Source organism: Miniopterus schreibersii (genome assembly GCF_964146895.1).
Source record: "Miniopterus schreibersii genome assembly, chromosome: 4".
Classification (NCBI taxonomy): Eukaryota; Metazoa; Chordata; class Mammalia; order Chiroptera; family Miniopteridae; genus Miniopterus; species Miniopterus schreibersii.
This window is the reverse complement of record NC_138105.1, coordinates 70,285,228-70,308,329: the sequence shown is the minus strand read 5'-3', so window position 1 is coordinate 70,308,329 and position 23,102 is coordinate 70,285,228. Positions and strand designations below refer to the sequence as shown.

The 23,102-nt window shown below is 39.8% G+C and overlaps 1 protein-coding gene and 1 pseudogene across 2 annotated transcripts; both read right to left on the bottom strand.

Moving 5' to 3' along the window:
• Window positions 1–3,261: 3,261 nt before the first annotated feature.
• On the bottom strand, window positions 3,262–16,730 carry LOC308556732 (uncharacterized protein). The gene is made up of 4 exons (XM_081136246.1): window positions 16,588–16,730; window positions 8,405–8,531; window positions 8,158–8,218; window positions 3,262–7,770 (listed from the first exon to the last, which is right to left on the bottom strand). Exons 1-4 carry the CDS (start codon window positions 16,588–16,590, stop codon window positions 6,207–6,209), a joined length of 1,755 nt encoding a protein of 584 aa, XP_080992372.1. The 5' UTR covers window positions 16,591–16,730; the 3' UTR covers window positions 3,262–6,206.
• Window positions 16,731–20,789: 4,059 nt separating this feature from the next.
• On the bottom strand, window positions 20,790–22,232 carry LOC308556314 (WD repeat domain phosphoinositide-interacting protein 3 pseudogene; annotated as a pseudogene). Its single transcript has one exon. The product of its transcript is annotated as a WD repeat domain phosphoinositide-interacting protein 3 pseudogene (transcript).
• Between the last annotated feature and the right edge of the window lie 870 nt (window positions 22,233–23,102).

Genomic DNA, 23,102 nt, shown 5'->3' with positions numbered 1-23,102 from the left:
TCAGGGCGGGATAAATTTTAAAAATGGGAAAGAAGCAAAGCATTGATTACAAATGTCTTAATAATGAGCGAATGTAGCAGAAAAATATATGTTAAGACAAATTTAAGACAAATGACCATGGAAACAATTACATTTCATCAAGATGGAAGTCTAACAGATTCTGTGGCGGAGACCAAATCTGCACATATGCAGGCCCGGACTGGTCAAAATTAAATCCCTCCTTTGGCTCAGGTGTCTGTGCCTGGATCAGGGACTGGAAGAGTGGCCCCAGCTGTAACTCTAGTGGTCACGTAGGGCAGAAACTGGTTTTTCAATACCGAGGCTTTGACTGGAATGTCATGTTTCAGAGAGACATCCATAAACTTGGATGTTATCAGAAAGCTTTAAGAAATTAAAGTTTACTGCCCTAACCAGTTTGGCTCAGTGGTCAGAGCATCAGCCCGCAGACTGAAGGGTCCCAGGTTCGAGTCCAGCCAAGGGCATGTACCTTGGTTGCAGGCTCGATCCCCTGCCCCGGTCAGGGCACAGGCGGGGGGCAACCAATCGATGTGTCTCTCTCATGTCAATGTTTCTCTCTCTCTCTCTCTCTCTCTCTCTCTCTCTCTCTCTCTCTCTCCCCCCCCCCCTTCTACTCTCTGAAAAGCAATGGGAAAAATATCCTCAGGTGAGGATTTTTTTTTAAAAATTTTATTTTGGAAGCCAATAAAAGCCCCTTGGAAAAACAGCCTGGTACCTTACTTATATGATTCACAGCAGTCTGTCCAGATAGGGAACAAAAATTGGTTTTCTGGGAGATGCAAAGAAAAAACCTCAAAACACTTTTGGGGACCACACGAACCTTAAGAATTCACTCAAATTCAAGGGTGTTGCAGGCAAATTTGATGGCAACTATGTGGCTTGGCTTCTTAGCCTTGAGGAGCTAATTAAAATTCAATCTGGAAAGTCCTCATGAAGTTCCAGCAAAGCAAATTTAAGAAAGTTTATATAACCAATTGCTATTCTTGTTGTGTTTGTGCAAATAATCTGGCCAAATTTATTGAGACTAGACTTATGCAGTGAATCGTTTTAATATGACTGAGAAAAACGGGGTCATTTTAGGGAGAGAAATTGTCTCTCTAAATAAATCTATGGAGGAGACCAAACTTCTGCCACCCTAAAGCTGCTTTTTGGGATATTGACTTTAAGCTGTTTATTAAGAAACAAGACTCGGAAAGAACCTTTGACTCTTCCACTTTCCTGCCCAAGATTCAGACTGAGAAACTTTGTTCAAGAAAGTCTTAGAACACTGCCTTAGCGTAATTTGAGTTGAGTATGGTAAACAAGAGGGCCTGTTATCTAAATACCCTGTGTCTCATTGTTTCTGAGTTACCCAGCAAGGATTTCCTTGCCCTGTGTGTTCTGCTCTTCCTCAATGACCTGTAAATCCACCAGTCTCACTTCTGAAATTTAATCCCCAATTTCCCCATTTTTGTCCAAAAATATCTTATATACCCAATATCGCTTCACTGTCTTTGGAATTTTCATGCCTATGTTAATTCCCCATGCACACCTATTACTTTGATTTTCTCCTGTTAATTTGGTTATTAGCCCAACATAGAAGAACTTAGAAGATTGGAGGAAAAGTATTAATATTTTTTAGCCCCGGCACCTACTTTCACCAGCTCTTTGAATTACTTATGATTAATTCAAAATAATCATATGCCCACATGCCATATTTAGGGGGACATACTGGGAACCACTACACTAGATGTTTCATCTGGAAGTAGAGAGCATTTTACATCTTTCTAACTATCTGCATGAATTTTATTTCCTTTTTTTGCATAATAGTTTTGGCTAGAATCTCGAGTACATTCTAGAATAGAGGTGGGCAGTGCAGACATTCTTCTTTGGTTTCCTACCTCAGGGGAAAGTATTCCAGTCTTTTACTATTAAATATAATATTAGCTGTGGGTGGTCCATAGATACTTATTATGAGGTAAGGAAGTTCTCTTCTATTCCTGATATGCTGAGTGCTTTAATTATGAAACTATTGGGTTTTGTCAATTCAGTCAGTTAAGCCTATGATTACTTGAAAGTGTTTTTGTTTATTAATTCAACCACTTCACTTATAGTTCCTTTCAGATTTTCTACTTCTTCCGAGCTAGTTTTTGTTTTAAAAATTTATTCCCTTTATCCGAGTTACCTATATTGATACAAATGTTCACTGATTTCCTTTATTATTAAGTTTTTGCTTTTTTATTTTACTTTTTTATTGAATTTATTCGGGGGACACCGGTTACTAAAATTATGTTTCAGGTGTACAATTCTGTAATACATCATCTGTATATTGTATTGTGTGTTCACCACCCCAAGTCAAGTCTCCTTCCATCACCATTTACCCTATACCCTCTCCTACCTCCCCCCTTCCCTCTGGTAATCAACATACTGGTGTCTGTGTCTGAGGTTTTTGTTTTTAATGTTTTTATTGATTTTAGAGAGGAAGGGAGAGAAACATCAATGTGAGAGAGAACCATCAGTCACCGCCCACATGCACAAGGACCAGGGACCACAACCTAGGCATGTTCCCTGAGAATCAAACCAGCAACCCTTTGGTGCATGGGATGGTGCTCAACCACTGAGACACACTGGCCAGGCTGCTGCTTTTGTTTTTGTTTTCTTAATCCCTTCACCAGTTTCACCCAGCTCCTTTATTATTGTTATTTTTATGTTGGTAGTCATATTCCTTTCTTTTAAATTGTATGAATTTGAATCTTTCCCCCTTTTCTGTAGATCAACCTGGCTAAAGATTAGTTCATTTTGTTAGTTTTTCCATTAAAAAATTCATTTTTTATTTCATTGATTTTCTATTCCACATCTTACTAATTTCTGCTCTCATTTTTATTTTGTTTTCTCCTTGCTTTGGATTTGGTACCTCACCCTTTAAAGGTTGCAAGGTTAGGTTACTGACTTGAGATCTTTCTTCTTGGCTAGTATAAGCATTAATGGCTATAAATATTTTTATATGTTCTGTTTTAAATGCAAGTTATAAACCTTGACACTTTAGGCATGATATGTCCTTCACAATCTCTAGTAATATTTTTGGTTGTAAGTATATTTTGCTAGATATTTTTATCACCTCTCCACTTATCTTGGTGCTGTTTACACATGTATCTTTCCCATGTTTTTACTTTTTATCTGTTTCTACCTTTGAATCTACAGTGTGCTGTAGATGTTTAGAACATGGTTTGCATTTTTATTTTGATTATTATTTTTTTTAAGAATAACACAGTTTTTTAAAATGTTTTTATTGACTTCGGAAAGGGAGAGGGAGAGAGAAACATCCATGTGAGAAACATCCATAGGCTGTCTCCTAAAGCCCCCTGCTGGGGATCAAGCCCGCAGCCCAGGAATGTGCCCTGACCTGAATGGAACAGGCAGCCTTGGTGCACAGGACACCTAGCCAACTGAGCCACACCAGCCAGGGCCCAGATGTGCTTTAACACCGGGAACAGGTTCTGCCAGCAGACGCTGGGTTTCCCTGATGGTGCTGCGGGGCAGCCTGGCCACCTTGTCAGATCCCAAGTTCAACCTCTGTCTAGTCTCCGACAGCTCGCCTCACACGTGAGCGGAGTCCCAGGTTCCACCCCCGGGGGAGGCTGGCGCACCCTATGCCCGTGCTACAGCAGGCCCCCCGGGGAAGGCAGCCCCTGCTCAGCACTGAGGCAGGCGGGCCTCCCTCAGGCCTGGCCCCTCAAAAAGAAACTTACACCCATCACCCCCAAAAAGCATTATCAGTAAGGGGGAACATGACATTCAAAACCATGACATTTCATAACCATATCCCTAAAAATGGTAAAAAATAGTTCCAAATCATAACAATGACCACTATTCCCCTCTTCATATCAATATCACTGACTGGAGCTTCTTACAAATTAAGGTTAGCTCCACCGTATTGTTTTTAACTTCCAGAAAACAAACATTATGAATGGTAATGACAGGATACAGTTTACCTCTTCACAGCAATCAACATAAAAAAAGGGCTAGTTTCCTTGAATAGGAATCACACACTACTTAAAATCACACACTACTTAGCATTCTACTACTTAAAACACAGTTAATAATATGTCTGTATGAAATGACTGCAGAAGTGTTTGTTGAAGGAAATGCACACAGTTTTAATTACATGCAATAAAATATAAATGAAAACATTCTGAGGGATTACATTCACCTAAAAGTAACAGAAAATACCCAGTATTCCTGACAGGAGGAAGGTGCTTACTGTCCCACTGAAAGACCAGGTCAAGCCAACCACTGCACACTGCAGTAGAGAAGGAACTCCATGTTTTTTTCTTCAGTGCACCATTGTAAATGACATGGCGAATCAACAAAACACACTCTCCAGCACTCTTAACAGCATGTTTCCTATACAAAGCAGATCTTACAGAGATAGAACCTTGAGAAGAAAAGAATCAGACAACAGTCCCATGTGTGAAAAGCTAAACTAGTTTACTGGTGAACAAAAGACAGCTTACAGAAAAAGCCACTCTGATGGATCTTTGATGTGAATCTTATGAAGAAATCACTGGAAAACTACACCTCTTAGAAAACGGAAATCAAACAGATCATAGTTATTTTGAAGATTCTCTTGACTGGAAAAGAAAAGAATCCAAAAAGTGAGCTGAAAAATGGTGTCCTATGTTAAAGTCCCTATGGATCATTCTGTCTCCTTAAATGGTGGCTCCACAATATGACTAAACCTTTTTGGCGTATGCCTTCCATAGCTCATACAAGTGAGGCTACTGGTAAAGTCTATTATGGAATCTCAGAGAATATAAGTCCTGGAAAATCTAATTCCTAACATTACTTACAAAGGGATATCTCCAAAGATAGATTTTTGGTTATATCACAGGTCTCTCCTCTTAAAATACATCTAATATGACAGTCAGGGGGAAAAAGCACGAGATCAAGTAATAAAATAACAATCCACATGGAAACGTATCTTTCATAAAATTGACACACATAAATATCTACTCTGTTTATTGCTTAAGGAACATGGCGGAAAAAACTGTTATATCCATCACCCCCCAAAAAAAGCACTGTCAGTAATAAAGGGATATATGATATATATGTAATATATATATAAAATACACTAGGAGTATCCATCAAATTTCACAGGGCCAGTAAAAAAATCCAAATACCAAAATAAAAGAATACTGAATTGTAACTTTTTAATGCCACCTTAACACAAATAAAACATCATTAAAAAAATAACCTATTTCCAAATTAGAAATACATTGGAATTCACACACTTTGGATCTAACAGGCTTCAAAAAGTTAATAGACAATATTATTGACTTAATAAAAAATCATCAGTTATTAATTATATGTGATATTATTTAAAGACATGTCCCAGAATTATCTCATTGTAATATTCATTTCTAAAAGAAATTACAGTTGACCCTTGAACACCACAGGTTTGAACTGCAAGGATCCACTTTTAAGCAGCAGTTCAAACACTTGTTTTAACAAGGTAAACTGTCATTTCAATTTGTGGTTGGGAAACCACATGGAGGACTGGCTTAAGTTCTACAAAGATTTTCAACTACTTGCCCTAACTGGTTTTGCTCAGTGGTTAGAGCATTGGCCTGTGGACTGAAGGGTCCGGGTTTGATTCCCGCCAAGGGCACCTACATCATTTGCAGGCTCCATCCCCGGCCCCAGGTCAGGGCATGTGCGGGATTCAACCAATCGATGTTGCTCTCTCACATCTATGTTCCTCTCTCTCTCTCCCTCCCTTCCACTCTCTCTGAAAAGCAATGGAAAAAATATCCTCAGTGAGGATTAAAAAAAAGATTTTCGACTAGGTGGGTGGTTGGCACCCTTAATCCCTGAGTTGTTCAAGGGTCAACAGAAATAGACATCCACATCCCAATAACACACTTTAAGAAAGAAACTTGGTAAACAAAATTATTTACAATTTTTAAAAAAACTCCTTAACCTTGAAAGTTTTCTGGAACAGTATACATAAATTAATTTCCATCAAGCCTTATCAGGTTATTTACATTTTTGTTCCTTTTGGTGGGAGTTTTCACATATAAAGATATGGGCCAACTGAAATCTTCCCCATTCTTTGCATCCATGAGGTTTTCTCCAGTGAGTCCTCTGATGTCTCCAGAAAGATGAGGAATAACTTAAGTCTTTCCCACACTATTTACATTCACTAGGTTTTATTCATGAATCCTCTTATGCCTTCGTAAGGATGAGCCATCAACAAAGGCTTTCCCACATTCTTCACATTTATACGGTTTGTTTCCATTGTGCCTTTTCACATGTAACTGAAGGTTTTTGTTACAATTGAAGGCTTTTCTACATTCCTTACATTTAAAGGGTTTCTCTCCAGTATGATTTCTTTCATGTGTTTGTAAGTTACTATGATCTTTATAGGTTTTACCACATTGTTTACATTCATAGGGTTTCTCTCCAGTGTGAGTCCTTTCATGTCTCTGTAACAAACTAAGGCAAGTGAATGCTTTCCCACATTCCTTACACTGATAAGGTGTATTTCCAGTGTGCATTTTCATGTGTCCTTTAAGGGAGCTGGGATAACTATAGGCTTTACCACAATGTTTACATTCATAGGATTTCTCTCCAGTGTGAAACTTTCTGTGTATTTCTAAGGAGCTGTAGTATCTGAATGCTCTTCCACATTCCTTACATTCATAGGGTTTTTCTCCCGTGTGAGTCATTTTGTGTGGTTCTAAGGATCTGAAATATTTGAAGGTCTTCCCACATATCCTGCACTCATAGGGTTTCTCTTCAGTATGAGTTCTTTCATGTCTTCGAAGACAACTAGGATACATGAATGCTTTACTACACTTTGCACATTGGTAGGTCTTCTCTCCAGTGTGATATCTTTCATGATTTCGATATGACCTAACAAGAGTGAATACTTTCCCACATTCCTTACATTGATAAGGTGTATTTCCAGTGTGCATTTTCATGTGTCCTTTAAGGGAGCTGTGATAACTAAAGGCTTTACCACAATGTTTACATTCATAGGATTTCTCTCCAGTGTGAAACCTTTTATGTATTTCTAAGGAACTGTAATGTCTGAATGCTCTTCCACATTCCTTACATTCATAGGGTTTTTCTGCTGTGTGAGTCATCTTGTGTGGTTCTAGGGATTTGAAGTATTTGAAGGTCTTCCCACATACCCTACATTCATATGGTTTCTCTGCACTGTGAGTTCGTTCATGAACTTGAAGTTGACTGGGATGTCTGAATGTTTTACTACATTTTTTACATTGATAGGCCTTCTCTCCAGCGTGGGTTCTCTCACACGTTTGAAGAGAAGTTGAAGAACTAAAGGTTTTCCCACACACTTTACATTTATGAGGGGCATCTGCAGTATGTTTGATCATGTGTCTTTGAAGGATTTTAAGCCACATGAAGGTTTTCCCACATTCCTTACATTTATAGGGTTTCTCTTCATTGTGAGTTCTTTCATGATTTTCAAAGCACTGGAGATAACTAAAGGCTCTCCCACATATGTTACATTTATATGGCTTCTCTCCACATTTCTGATAGTCGGAGAACATTTGTCCAATGTGACAGCTGGTGTGCCTATTATGGGATGAATGATCCATGAAGACTTTGTCAAAAATTTTGCATTCACATGGTTTTTCTCCAGGAAGAGGTTTCTTCTTCAGACTGAAATTTGGAATAAGGCTGATGTTTTCTCCACACTGACTAACCTTTTTCCCTTCACAGATTCTCTCCAACATATTACTTCTGTAAAAAACAAGAAACATATTATGAATGATTTTTTATTAGTGACTTTATATTTATAAGTAAAATATTTGAACTATATTATGATTTACACTGAAAGTGTAGACTTTCTGTTTTGCCTGAATTATTTAAAATGTAATATACTGAAGGCTCTGCAAGACAAGTTTACCCTTGCTATTAATAAAACAGTGATATTCATATATAGGGTTTAATAATGCTGTTTCCTAATCTATTTTGCAAACACTGATCATTTATATCATATATAAGAAGGAAATTTGGTGAAAATTTAAACATTTAAAGAAGCGGTTGTTTTGGTTGCTTCTTTTTAAAATTTCAATGATAGCTGGTTTTTCACATGAGACACTGCTTTCTCTTGTGAGTATGACTCACCTTTGTTTTCTCTTCTGGTTTTTGTACTGATCTTCAATGTCATGATATTCCCATTTGTTACCTAAAGAAGCAGACCCAGAAAAATAATTCCAAAGTATTAGAAATTATTACAAAATTAGTACTTCTATGATGAGCTGTAACTATTTGCCAATGTCCTTCCTTCCCAAATTACACATCTTAGAAAATGTTGATGGGTAAAAACACTTGTGCTCTACCTGACCACGTGAAGGGAACTTGTCATCCTTACCTATGGAGGCCAGGTTCCTGAAGGTTTCCCGCATCACATCTCTGTAGAGTTTCTTCTGTGAAGGATCCAGTAAAGCCCACTCCTCCACGGTGAAGTTCACAGCCACATCCTCAAAGGACACTGAGTCCTAAAACACTCCATATATGTGCAGAGTAAATTTTGTGAAACTGACAGCCTGAACATCTATAATCCATTTATAAGAAGGTTACATATGATTCTATCATCTCCAAACATTTATGTCTTGATCAAAGAAACTTATTCTTTCTGCACTTACTTCCTCATAAGTTCAACACCATCATAAACACATAGAAATTGTTTACACATTTTTACTGTGATCACATTACATCGTTATTTCTCTAATAGCAGGGTACAAAGCATGTTGAGAAATGACAAAAATCTATACAAATGAAACAAACATTATTATTTTAATAACATCAATGCCTTGTAAGAAAAATTCATTCAGTTCCTTTCTTATTATTTCCAACTTACAGCACTCCTAAGTCAGAATGTCAAATCTGCATTCAATGAATAAAATGTACTAAAGCACTAGAAGCTTTCCAATTACCAAACATGAGAATACATGCGGCCCTTCGTAATCCAAGTTTTAGCAAGGTGCAGCAGGCCACATCTTACTAAAGTCTCCCAGGACATTACAAGTAATCAGATGCAGGTGGCTGAATAAAAATATTCTATGGAGAAGCTTTGGTTTTTTCTTGTGTAATATTTACCACAGTTTTAGTCCTTTGTTTATCCTTCTGTACAATGTCATGAGCTAAAATGCTAGCTACGTGCCACTTAACAAGGACATACTCTGAAACATCTGTGGTTAGGATATTGTTAAAGAAGCTGCAAAAATAATTTACATAATACTTAATGAAGTTAATGATAAAGCTGAACCAGAGCTCAGTGGGGCTGGTGAAATAACTAAAGGAAGACAGAAAATTATCCCAAAAGATATAAAGGAAGGTGCAAAGAAATATGATGAAGACTCTTTAAAGAATGATGAATCAGATAATTATAATATGTAACATTTACTTTAGCATTTTTAAAAATTTTCTAATGCAGTCCCAATGTAACTATCTAGCCTCTTGGATTATTACATACCCACTGAACAATTTTAATTTTTTGTCTTGTAAAAAATAATGTAACCAAGGTACCAAGGCCTCATATATTTCAGGCAATGGTTCATCTCCCTTTTGTAACCTCTTTTTCAATATATGTGTGTCCTAAATGTCAAAAGAATGTCCGCAAAAGAGAATGTCATTAAGGTAATGTTATACGTGTTCTCCTAGAGCAAGATAAATGCAGTTTATATCTCGCCTGCAGAGACTGTGTGCAGGGGGAATGCTGAGGTCCCCTGAGAGTAACCAGGTAAAGGTGTATCATGACCCTTCAAGGTGAAGCCCAACTGCGCTAAATGGCTGTTGAAATAGGCACTGAGCAGAACAGACTTATCCAAATCTCTGATAGCAGAATATGTACCAGTTAATGAATAGACGGAATCAGTAATTTTGATAATGCTGGGAACTGGAAATGCAGGTTTATTGGTATGAACACACCTCAAAGTTTCAGTAATGCAGTGTGGGAAGTTATTCATTCTCTCCAGGTTTAAAAAGGCAAAATTCAGCTGTTCAAAGTATAACTGGAGATAATAACTTCTTTCTAAAAGGTTATTTATAACAGTTTCAATTCTTACACTGGGTCATATTAACTAACATTACTAAATGGTAAGGACCATGGAGTCTAATTTTGTAAAGCCAGTTTGGAAGTGGTGAAGACTTAATTTAATTAACCACAATGAGGTATCACCTAACACCTATCAAATGACTACTATAAAAATTCAAAAAATAGCAAGTATTAGTGAAGGTGCAGAGAAAAGGAAACCCTCATGTACTGTGGGTGGGTCTATAAACTGGTGTAGCCACTATGGAAAAGTGTGGAGGTTCCTCAAAAAATTAAAAATAGAACTACCATATGAGAAAGGAATTCCAATTCTAGGTATTTATGTGAAGGAAACAAAAACACTAATTCAAAAAATATATGCACCCCTATGTTCATTACAGCATTATTTACAATAGCCAAGATAGGAAAGCCACCTGGGTGTCCAAAGATAGATGAATGGATAAAGAAGATTTGGTATTTACATATAATGAAATATTGCTCAGCCATAAAAAAGTGAATGAAAGCTTGCCATCTGAGAAACATGGAAGGACCTAGACAGCATTAAGCTCAGTGAAGTAAGTTAGACAGACAAAGGCAAATAATGAACATGAAATTCAAAACAAAACCAAAACACAAATTAGCAAACAAAACAGAAAGACGCATAGATACACAGAACAAACTGATAGTTGCTAGAGGGAATGGGGATAAGGGGGATGGGTGGAAAGGTAAAGAGAAATAAGAGGTACAGGTTTCCAGTTATAAAATAAGTAAGTCAGAGGGATGTTATGTATTGCACAGGAAATACAGTCAGTAATTATCATAATAACACTGTATGGTGACAGTTACTAGACTTAATTGCGGTTGTCACAATGTAAGGTGTATAAATGTCAAATCACTATGTTGTACACCTGAAAATAATATATGTATGTATGTACGTCATTGTAATTGTACCTCAAATACACTTTAATAAAAGATAAAATTTTAAAGTTGTGTTTTTTTTTAAACGGAGTAAAAAACACCTCTTAAGAAATGACCATCTTGATAGACTTATCTCACAGGATATAATTATCCTAGTACCTGACCCAAGACAAAGCCTCGTGTGAAGGAAGAGAAGTCAGTTTCAGTCATTACTGCACTCTAAACACACACCTAAATTCCAATCAAGACACTGACTCAAAACCACTATAAGGAGGGCCCCATTTCCATAATCATGCTCTAAAAACATAACAAATTTTCAAAACTTACAACTTGGAGTACCTTGCATATACAACCCAGGCCCAGCAGTGTCAACAATATAACACAGGGCAGCGTGGCTCACAGGAGAAGGTCCCCAGCAAGGAATAGGTCCATAGTCCCTAATTTTCCAGGCTTTCTCATCAGCCTGCCCAGATAAGAAGTGCTAGGGGAAAAGGGAGGGTGGAGGCTTAGGTTTTCAAGAAATAAACATCAAACTTGGATCCAAAGCACTCAAGACAAGAACAAACAATTAAGAATATAGGCATTATAGCATTGGCTTGTTTTTATATTAAGAAACACTAACAAGAGTTTCTACAAGTAATCAAAATTGGTTATTTCATTAGGGCGGCTATAGTAAAAGGCTAGGACTAGACTAGGATATGTAGGCAGCAAGTCTTCTAAGTTAGTTTCCTAGCTTAGGAGTTTCCGTGTATTATTCCTTTAAAACACAGAAACTTATATACACAATATTTTCCAATCAATAACACTTACATTTTTAAAATTAACTTAATTTTAACTTTTTGACAAAGAGAACCACTCCAAAATTCAGTCCTTTAAACATTAAAGGATAGCCCTGGCCAGTACGGCTCAGCTGATTCAGCATCAGTCCGGGATTTCAGGCTCGATCCCTGGTCAGGGTGCTTACCGGAGGCAGGTGATCAGTTTCTCTCTCACATCAATGTTTTTTTTCTCTCTCTCCCTTCCTCTCTTTCTAAAATCAATAAAAACATATTTTAAAAAAACATTAAAGGATATAATACTACAGACCATCAACATCTTCCAAAGCCTTTTCTGATAAAAAGGACAAGATGCATTCTAATATATTTCACTCTGAAGATGTTTACATAAGAGTACCATATTATAATGCATTAGGAGTTTGTAAATAAGTCCCTCCCCGCAAATGAACTAGAAATTCCAAAGATTTTCATGTTTTGAAGTGTTTTCCTAATATCAATAAATATAGAAATGCAATTGCTTTTCCTCACATCCATTAAAATAGAAATTCTTTGCCTTAGGATTAGTATTGTGGCAGGACAGTAAGAAGCTTGGAAAATTCCTGGGCAAGTGAAATAGGGAAACTGAGACAAGAAAATTAAACAAGATCAAACAACTTGAAAAACTTACAGCCAGCTTTTGAATTGCAAGACCTTATCTTCCCCAACCAACGACACTTGAAAGCAAATGGTTTATACCTCCCTCCCTAACCAGAGAATAAATAGCTAAATCACCCTAGTCTGGGAAACAGAAAACAAAGACCCAATTAATGCCATTTGTGCCAGGGGAACAAATAACAAAAACCCCACTAAAGCCAGACAGACTCAAGATAAAAGTAAAACAGTAAAACAGGCCAAAGAATAACAAAATTCTCCTAAACACTCATTTTGATGCATCAGCATATTAAAAATACACCTGGAAAGCTGATGAATATTCTGCAGAAACCCTCCCCTAAGATTCATGCCTGCGGCGGGGAGGGGGAGAGCATTAAAAAACCCCTCAGGACAAAGACTAGCTCTAGAGCATGCCCATGCCCCTTCCTGGGCATGAACTTTTTACTTCCCCTAAATTCTAAGGGTCCCCATGAGACTTGCAATCAGGGAAGCTTACCCCCTGATCCTGTCTCCAGGGCTCCCTTTTCTCTGACTTTCTAGTGAGCCCCACCTTGCCTCACTTCTTTCCTATAAAATTTCTAGAAAGCCAAAGCAGAGCACTGCCTAGTCTCTCTCCTGTTGCTTCTTCTACCCTAAGTCCTTCCTTTGTTTCACTGTTCCCAGCTTTAATAAACATACTCTTAAAATCACCTGTACTTGTACTGTGAAATCTTTCCTGCATGAAGTTAAGAACCCATACACCACAGGTGGGCCTAAGAGGCAGACCCACTGAGGGCCAGTCCCTGTCCAGTAACAGTATGGCCTTTAAATTATAAAACTTCTCTAGATATATAAACATACAAATAATGACCAAAAAATGGAAAAAGCACCTGGGACACCCATCTCACATCTTTTGGTTCTCTTGCCTAAACAGAACCAAATTTTATTAATTACAGAATTTCCTTGCCTTACATGGTGTCTCTCAATTAACTTACATATTAAAAGCCGAAGTGCTAGGGTAAACTAGGAAAGAGCTGTAATAGTCAATGGAGAAAAAAAATTCAAAGAAAAGAAACCCAAATCTTGGAATTAAAACACAGCAGTCTGCACCTGGCTGGCGTGGCTCAGCAGTTGAGCATCAACCTATGATCCAGGAGATCAAGGTTCAATTCTTAGTCAGGGCACGTGCCCAGGTTTCTGGCTAGATCCCCAGCGGGGGACATGCAGGAGGCAGCCCATCAATGGCTCTCTCACACTGATGTTTCTGTCTCTCTCCCTCTCCCTTCCTCTCTCTGAAATCCATACATATTTTAAAAACAACATAGCACTCTGCTTCCCTAGAATTCAGAAGGAAAAGCCACGATAAGAAAACTGAACATATTCCCAGTGTGAATGAAAAGGGGCTCCATAATGAATGTGACAAAGCTCAGTGAGAAAAGTCACCTCACAGGGTGGTCTAATCACAAATTCCTAACTGGGTAGGTCAGGAAGGGTCATCCAGCCTCAGGCATATCCCTACTACAAAGTTTATTTATCTTTGCCTTAAGCAAGCGCTGTCCATTGTTCTTATGCATCCAGGTTAGAGCAGTTTGAAATTCAAGCAAGTCATAAGTCATCTGTCTTCTTCAGACCCCAGAGTCTTAGCAACCCTCAAGGGAGCACAAAATGTTGATCAGTGTCCTGCAATCCAATCCTGGCCTTGCTATCTTTCACCTTTATGTAATCTTCTATATGTTCCCTCAATTCCAAAAGTTTTCAAAGAACTGCAAACTGTTATTCTCAGGAGCATTTTCTCCCTGAGCAGGTCTGCATAGGGCCAGCTGGTACTATGTGTGGGTTGTTGACTTTGTGCAGGAAAGATTTCACAATACAAGTCCGGGTGATTTACAGAAGATGTTTATTAAAACCGGGGACAGCGAAACAAGGGAGGGCCTAGGATAGAAGACGCAACAGGAGAGCGACTAAGTGGGGAAATGAGCCTAGGCTGGGCTGCTTTGGCTCACTAAGAAGTCAGAGAAACGGGATTAGCCCAGGACGAGCTGCTGCTTCCCATTGCAAACCTTGTAGGGTCCCTTAGAGCTAGGAAGAGGGGGGAGGGAAAGGGATGAGCATACTCCTGGGATGGAGAGCTGGGAGCTAGGTCCTTTGTTTTTAAGGTTTTAAAAGGCTGGGAGTTTAGGAGAGGTCTTGGTGGAGGATCTCAACAGAACACTCATCAGTTTTATGCTCATGTGCCAAAATGAGATTTATTCCCTTAACTTCATCTGTCCTTGGATGTGGTTTGGCAAATAGCACCAATTGGATTTCTACTATCCCTCCCTGAGTAGGGTGATTAAAGCTATTTACCCTCTAGTTGGGGAGAAGCACAAACCATTTACTCTTTTTTTTTAAAATTGATTTTAGAGAGAGGGAGAGAGAGAAGAGAGATAGAAATTTCAATGATGAGAGAGTCATTGATTGGCTGCCTCCTGCATGCCATCTCCCCCCCACCCCCCTCCAGGGGATTGAGCCCAAAACCCCAGGCATGTGCCCTGAGAATCAAACTGAAATCTCCTGGATCCTAGGTCAATGCTCAACTGCTGAGCCACTCCAGCCGGACACCATTTACTCTCAAGTGTCCTTGGTTTAGGGAAGACAGGATTTACTAGCTGGCTGCAAACTGCTTGGCATCTAGATTTACTAGGTGGCTGCAAAATGCTTGTTTAACCATCTGTCTCAGTTTCCCTATTCTGCTTGTCCTGACTTACTAGCCTGTCTCATGTTGAGATCTTGTTTCAAGGCCTATCCTGTGTTTAGACCAAATAAACACATTTTTAAATTTTTCTACAACTTTGGGCTTTATTTATGTCAACACCAGACTTGGAGTTTAGACAACCCCAGTTGAAACAAAGCCCCTAGAGTTGGTCAGTCTGTAGGGAAGGAGGGTGGGGACACCTGAGCAGCCCCAGGACTGACCTCTCAGAGCTCCACACATCTTCCCCTCTCCTGTAAGCATGGAACCGCTCCCACCCCCAGGCTTCCATTCTCACAGTGAGGAAACTCAGAGCCTGATTCAGTTTAAGGTTCTGACCCAAATGGCCACCCAATTTCATAAACCATTTGTCCATGAGATAAAACACCTCATCTTCAGACTTTCTCAATGTACACAAACTATAATCTGAATGCAAAACAACAAAAAACCTAAAACTGTCTAAGCCTAAAAAGCCAGAACTACAGCCTCAGAAAGGGCATCATCACTGCCCCTACCCCACCCCTCCCTGCCGAGTTCCCCATTCCCCACCCCGCCTTGCAACCCCAGCTTTCCAGGGCTTCCTGGCTTTTCTCATGAATCTAACTTGCACAATTCCACTTTGCAAGACTAAGCCCTGGAATTATATATTAAAACTCTGAAAATAACACAAACGTCAGAAACTTACTACACATGCTCAGGAAGAAAGAGTGAAATAATGCTACAAAAATAAAATGTAATACTGCAATATCTAATTTTTTCTGAGTTCACAACCTTGCTGCTGGTTTGGAATTACTTTATACTGTCTTTCAAGCTATATTAATTAAATACACTTTTACCCTTATTGAAACCAAATGACACTTAAATTACTGTTTTCAAGTGACAAACCCAGGGAAGGGGCAGTGCTGCCAAGAGAGAACACCCAGGAAAGTTTCCAAAGAGCAACCTCCCGTATGACTTCTGCTGGGATGTCTGTGCCCAGGAAGGGTCATGGGGAGACCAAGGAGGATTTCATCGACGTCTTTCAGATGGTTATCATCGGCTTCCCTCCATGTAAAATAGCCAAAACAAATATAAATCATTTTTTTAAATTACCATTTTTTAAATAGCCTTTACTACTTTTTGGAAAGTGAAACTGTGACTCGAAGACGAATATTTGGCTTTGGGAATGAGGAGGATTTGGAGGCTTATGCCACTCCTAGGAAGAGCCAACTCGGGGGGAGCAGGATCCTGCACTTGAGAACTGCTTTCCAAACAATTCGAAAACTCCGGAAAAAACTGGACTCCAGAGGTTAAGAGGACCACAGCCCCTCCCACTCGCGAATCCGGGAAACCAGGGCGGAGCTGCGTCCTGCGCGGTCTCGCGTCCGCAGACTTCAGACTTGACCGGGGCGAGGACGGGTCTTGCCGCGGACGGTTCCAAGGGGCCCCTCGTCCCCGTCATGGGACTCCCGGCCACGCACACTCACCATTTCCCAGCCTCTGGGGTCCCCCTGCGTGGTCCTCTCCGCTCCCGCGGCAGGTACAAGTCAGAGCGGGACCGACGCCGCAGCTGAGGTACCTGCACTGTTTAGCGCAGGTGAGACCCGCTCCAAGTCCGCCCGGAGCGTCCACGGGTTCGCTGAACGTGGGACCACCCACCTGCCCTGCTCCGCCCCTGATTGGACAGTTCGCGAGGACCTGCCTCCCTTATTCCTGAGTGACAACCAAGGAAACGGCTCAGATGGTTGAGCAGAACCAGCTTCCGCTGGTGGGCGGGACCATCTCTTCCAGGGAAGTTTGTGGGGGTTTTTTAATGCAATATACAAACTATTTAACAAAAGTAAAAGGTAAAGTCAAACGGGCACTTATATTAGGAGAAAAAGGGACTAGAAGAAATTTTATGTTAAACACTTTACAGTAACCTACTTGCAGTTGCATTTAACAGATCTCTGTTGCTGTGACGAATACAGTTCTTGAACATGTATGAACAGTTTGTGCACTTTTTCAAATATCCAGTGAATACTACCATATATACATATATATTAAATTTGAAAAAAAAGATTTGACGATCCCCAGATATACTTTAGTGTTGATGTTTTGGAAGAGATTGTCTAAAGAGAAAAGTGTGTGCTTCTGGCTCACGAATAGCGTCCTGAACCCAGCCCATACTCCACTGGACACCAAGTCTCCTCCACTACACGTAAGACATCAGACGGGTTTGGGATACTTGTTTGAAAAAGTTCTTTGGGTGACATGGCATTCCTGTATTCACTGTGCTCGTGGAAGTATTTGTCTGAGTACTAAACCTGCTTGTGCAGGTGGGAGGTCCACCGGGTTGGAGGGAAGGGGCAGGAAGAGGGGCCTCAGCCACCAAAGGTACCCCTGGCGCCAAGGCAAGGACTGTACTGTGACCAACCCCAGGGACTTTTCCTTTTAAACAAAACTTCCTGGTTCTAGAAGGATAGTGGTGCCTTCCTGTAGCTTATTCTGAATGGGGACACAGATGTGCATAGGGAATTTCAGATGTTGCATGCGCTTGTCCTCAGCAAAAGGGCCACCCAGGCCAAGCCAGACTGGGACCAGAGGGTCAAAGGTCCTCCCTGGGTCAGAGGTTGGCAAACACACTTAAAGATGTTTACAAACACATTTAAAAATGACCTCACCATATGCAATAGTCTGGCTCCATTCTGATGTTTGTTGACAACATTTAGGCTTCCACCCATCTCATCTCCACCTCTAAACATGTAGTACTTAAGCTAAAGTACTACATTATATGGTACAATAGACATGCCATATAATGCATCCCTTTAATGTGTACAATTCAATGGTTTTCAGTATACTCACAGATAACATACAAGCATCACAGCTTTTAAGCTAAAGAGTCCCATGGCTTCCCAAACATTTGGATCTGGTGGCAAATTTGAACCCAGCAGAGCCACGTGGGTGCAGGGACTCTTCTGTATACAATCATAAGCTTGATCTGTGCTCAATAAAACTCACAGGTGTACATTTTACAGTAGGAGGAAATTTATCTTTTATAGTTTTGTGTTTTTATAATCCTCATCTGAGGACATGCTTAGAGAGAGGAAAGGAGGGGGAGAGAGAAGAGATAGAGAGGAGAGAAAAACATGGATGTGAGAGAGAAACATCAATTGGTTGCCTTCCATACATACCCCCATCAGGGATCGAACCCACAACCTAGGTATGTGCCCTGACCAGAATTGAACCGGCAACTTTTCAGTGTGCAAAACGATGCTCAACCAACTGAGTCACTCCAGTGGGCTATTCTTAATAGTTTTTGAGTGTGTGCCTAGAGATTTTATAATGTAAATCACTATGATATCTGTAAGGCAACTGAATTTCTATTTTCAACAACATAAAAAATAAAAGATTTTGGAAAATGGGATGTATATGAAAACTCAATATACTTAATACGTTGGTATAAAACTTCTAATTATTTATATATTTGAATAGCTTTATTGAGGTACAATAGACATGCCATATAATGCATCCCTTTAATGTGTACAATTCAATGGTTTTCAGTATACTCACAGACACAAGTGTCACATTTTTTAACATTTCTGTAGTCTCAGTAAGAACCCCTGTACCCTTTAACTATCAATTCCCCATCTTTTCATGTTCCACCTCAAAGCCACAGTCCTCTAATCTTTCTCTTTCTATAGAATTCCCTATTCTGGATTTACATATGAATAGAATCATATAATATGCTGTCTTGGTAATTAAGCTCAGTAACTTAGCTTAATTTTTTCAAGAAATATCTATTAAGTAGCATGTACGGATACTTCATTTCTTTTTTCTTTTTTTTAAATATATCTTTATTGATTTCAGAGAGAGGAAGGGAGAGGGAGAGAAAGAAACATCCATGATGAGAGAGTCGTCATTGATCGGCTGCCTCCTGCACGCCCTCGACTGGGGACTGAGCCTGCAACCCTGGGGATCAAGCCCGTAACCCGGGCATGTGCCTTGACCAGGAATCGAACCTTGATCTCCTGGATCCTACGTTGAAGCTCAACCGCTGAGCCACACCCGGCAGGGTAACCTCAGTTCTTTTTACGCCAAATAATATTCCATTGTACGAATAAAGCACAATGTGTTTGTTCATCTATTAATAGTCATTTGGTGTGTTTCCAGCTTTTGGCTATTCTGAATAATGTTGCAAAAAGCCTACATGTACAAGTTTTTGTTTGGACATATATTTTTATTTATTTGGGCATATATACCTCGGAATGAAATGCTGGGTCCTATGTAATTCTAGCTTTAATTTTTGAGGACCTACCAGCCTGTTTTCCTAAGTGGCTACGGTACCATTTTATAATCCTATCAGCAGTGACTAAGGGTTCCAATTTCCATATTCTCCACAGAATGAATTATCTCACTCTTTGATTCCAGCCATCATGGTGGTTGTGATATATTTCACTGGGGTTTTGACTGGGATTTCCTTGATAACTAGTGATTTCTAGCATCTTTCTGTGTATTCTTGCCCATTCATACATCTTCCTTGGGAAAATGTCTATTTACATCCTTTGATTTTTTATTTTTTTATTTTTTTACAGAGTACAACAAAATCAGTCGCTTTTATTTAAAAGAAACATTAAAAAGTGTGCAAAATTAAATTTCACGATTAAATACACATAAAAGGAACATGCATACTTTGCATTGAAACCCACATACAAAGTTAGTTGATTACATAGCAAAAGGGAGAACTTGCTGCTGCAGGTTTTAAATGTTTGCAACCTGAAATCAAAAGCATAAATTATGTTTCTTTAAAGGGAAATTAAGAAAATCAAATATATACCTCAAGTAGTAGTAACAACATTGACCCCATAACCTATTTTAGTTACCAAGTGCTAAAAAAATTGTTATGTGCCTTTCATTCTCAAAACGTTAGTGTGCAGCTCTTGTTATGAATACTGGGGAGAGAAAAGGTGGTGAGACAGGGAAGTGGAAACAGCCGTCTAAGGCAACCGGCTGCACTTTGTTGAGACGTCAGACGTTCCCTTCAAATCCTCTAAATTAAGTGACTCTTTCTTCTATGACTAATTTTTAAAGTCTACCCATTACTCTGTTCCCTGCACATAAGAGTGAAACTCAGTTTTCACCAGGAGTTTCACCAGGAGACCCCAGGCGATGCACAAAGCGCCCTACTCACTGGCTAGGCCCGGCTTTTGCCTCAATTCCAACCTCTCCAGCCGAGAGACAAGAGGTCAGCACATGCACACACACGACCAAACCACAGGGTCACAACAGGCACTCAGAGAACCACGCCCCGGGACTCACAAAGGAAATGCCCACCTGTGTTCTCTAACACAGCTGTGTCTCTTCATGTTCAGGAGAAAATTCCTACCTTCTTTTCTAAGGCAAGCTGCTGGCATTATTCCATTTAAATCTGGCTATAATGTAAGAACTAACATTTACACATCTGTTCATCTCCCCATTATAAACTCAGTGAAAACGATGGAATCTGTTGCCAATAACAAATTTCGATTTGTCCACCCTTTTCTCAACCTAGTCTCTAAGTTTGTATGGAGCCCGGACTGTAGGTGCGAGGAAGTGGTGAATCATTAAAGCTGGTGTCTCGTGGCAGTTGAACTATAGGCAACAAGGCAGTAGTCCCGCCGGGCTGCTGAGCCACCTGAGTGTCTATGGTGCTTCAGTGATTATTCTTCCTTTAATACTGGAAATTCGAAGCCTTCTTAGGAAAACAGACTACCGATATGGCTTCAAGACTAAGGTCCCTGGGCAGTCCCTCCAGCCCATCACCCACAAAGCCAAGAGTGCAGGGACTTTGAGCCGCATGATCAGCACTTTGGGGGGCGCTGGGCTGTGGGTGTTGATTGCACTCCCGGTGAAGTCTCAGCTTGTCCTGGGTCATTTCTAGAAAATGCGTGCAGACATCCTGGATGCACTCCCCCTTGGGGCTGAACAGGAATTTTTAGTAGCTGTAGGCTGCACAAATTGCAATGACAGCATTTGGCTCTGGTCCAAGGGCACAAATGCATGGAGAGTCTGGGGGAACCCGAAACTTGGAAAAACTTCACTTGGAACTGAAGTATTTTGGAAGGAAACTGGCTGAAACCAAACTAGACTGTTTATTCCTTGTTGGATCTTCAGCAGCAGAAATGTGCACTGTGCCGTGGTCACTGAATATGCAGATGAGGGATGAGTCCTGATTGAAGTTAATGCAGTAAATATTAGTTGCTTGAGATCCTCTTTGTAGTTCCTGGATTAAATGCCCTGATGAAGTATTAAATATTCTTATAAGGGTCCTTTTTCAGATTCAGTTGCAATTCTTGTTCCCTGCAGGTTGAGAGTAACTCAGCTCAGAAGGCCCTGGTGGGCAAGAATGTCCACGGCGGCTTCTTGGCGCTGGCCAGGTCCACCAGCTGCACGTGGCCCCTATATGTGCCCAAGGAAGGCCAGGAGGGAGGTTGTTACTATTCGGGCACAGGACACAGAGGCCTTTAGGGTTATAGCATGTTTCAAAGACGTGCAGTTGGTAGGGATTGTATGTGAATGTAAACACGTTAATCATAGAATCCAAAACAACCACAATTCTATCTCCCGCAATTTGACTGCTTTGACTGCTGTAGAAAATTCTATTTCAGTAAGTCTTCTTTTTCAGGTCCTCCCAGATCATCACTTTTTTGGGAGGGTATTTTGGCTTTTTTCCACCACCAGCTAAAGCTAAATAGTTGCAGCAGGATAACATTTCAACATGGCCAACTCCTCCTTCCAGAAACTCTTGACTTTTTTGCTTTTAGTGGATAGTGTTACAGACTCGGAATCCACTTTCCATCCCACATGCAAAGCATCCATGGTCCTGCTTAAAGCCAGCATAGAGCAACTCATCCTGCAACATTTTAAAATCGGGTAATTTGACTTTTTTATTATTGAGTTGTAAGAGTTCTTTATATATTTTTGATACATATCCCTTACTAGATATATGATTTGCAAAATTTTCTTTCATCCTCTGGGCTGTGATTTCACTCTTTTGGTTTGACATTTTTACATTAATTGTAATCTGTTCTCAAGTTCACATGGAACATTCATTCACCAAGCTGGAACATATCATGGGACATAAAACAAATCTTAATTTGAAAGAACAGAAATCACAAAATACGCTCTCACAACACAGAGGTATTACTCTAGCAATCAATAGCAAGTTAGATGGAAAATCCCCAAATGTGTGGTCATTCAACAAAACACTTTTAAATAATATATGGAATTTAAAAAGAAGTCTCAAGAGAAATAAAAAGTTTATTTTGAACTCCATGAAAAATACACCATAAAAATTTATGAGATGCAGGAAAGGCTAATGCCCAATGTTCCCTTATGTCACCAAACAAACACATTAGCAAAGAGAAAAACCTATAATCATTAATATGAACATCCAACACACAATATTATAAAAGAGCTAATTAAACCCAAAGTAAGCAGTTTAAAATAAAAATTAGAAAAGTAATCCATGTAATTGTGGGAAGTCTATCTAAGATGTTAAAACAAAATTAGCTGTCTCTTTGACCAAATGAATAACCAAACAGCTATTAAATATAACTAAGAGGGAGGTAGGCCCTGGCTGGTGTTGCTCAGTGGTTAGTGTCTGCCCGCACACTGAAGGGTTTCTGGTTCGATTCCTGGTCACGGGCACATACCTGGGTTGCAGGTTTGATACCCAGCCTGGTATCCACCCCTGTGGGAGGCAACCAATGGACATCTCTCTCACTTCCATGTCTCTCTCTCTCTCATTCTCTCCTCCCCTGCCTTCTACTCTCTCTAAAAATCAATGGCCGGGGGCGGGGGGATAGCCTTGGTGAGGATTAACAGAAAAAAAGGAAACAGCATGATATATTTTTTAAAATTGTTTTTATTCAGAGTATTTATTTTTAATTTTTTAATTTTATTTTTGTTTAAAATATTACAGATGTCCCTTTTTCTCCCCAATGACCCGTTCCACCCCATCCCATCCCCCTCCCCATTCCCT

Bases quoted from the DNA above. Each gene is read 5' to 3' on its own strand.
- LOC308556732 (XM_081136246.1), bottom strand. The intron at 8,219-8,404 runs GTAAGGATGACA...CTGCTTCTTTAG, and splicing joins CAGGAACCTGGCCTCCATAG to GTAACAAATGGGAATATCAT. The intron at 7,771-8,157 runs GTGAGTCATACT...TGTTTTTTACAG, and splicing joins AACCAGAAGAGAAAACAAAG to AAGTAATATGTTGGAGAGAA.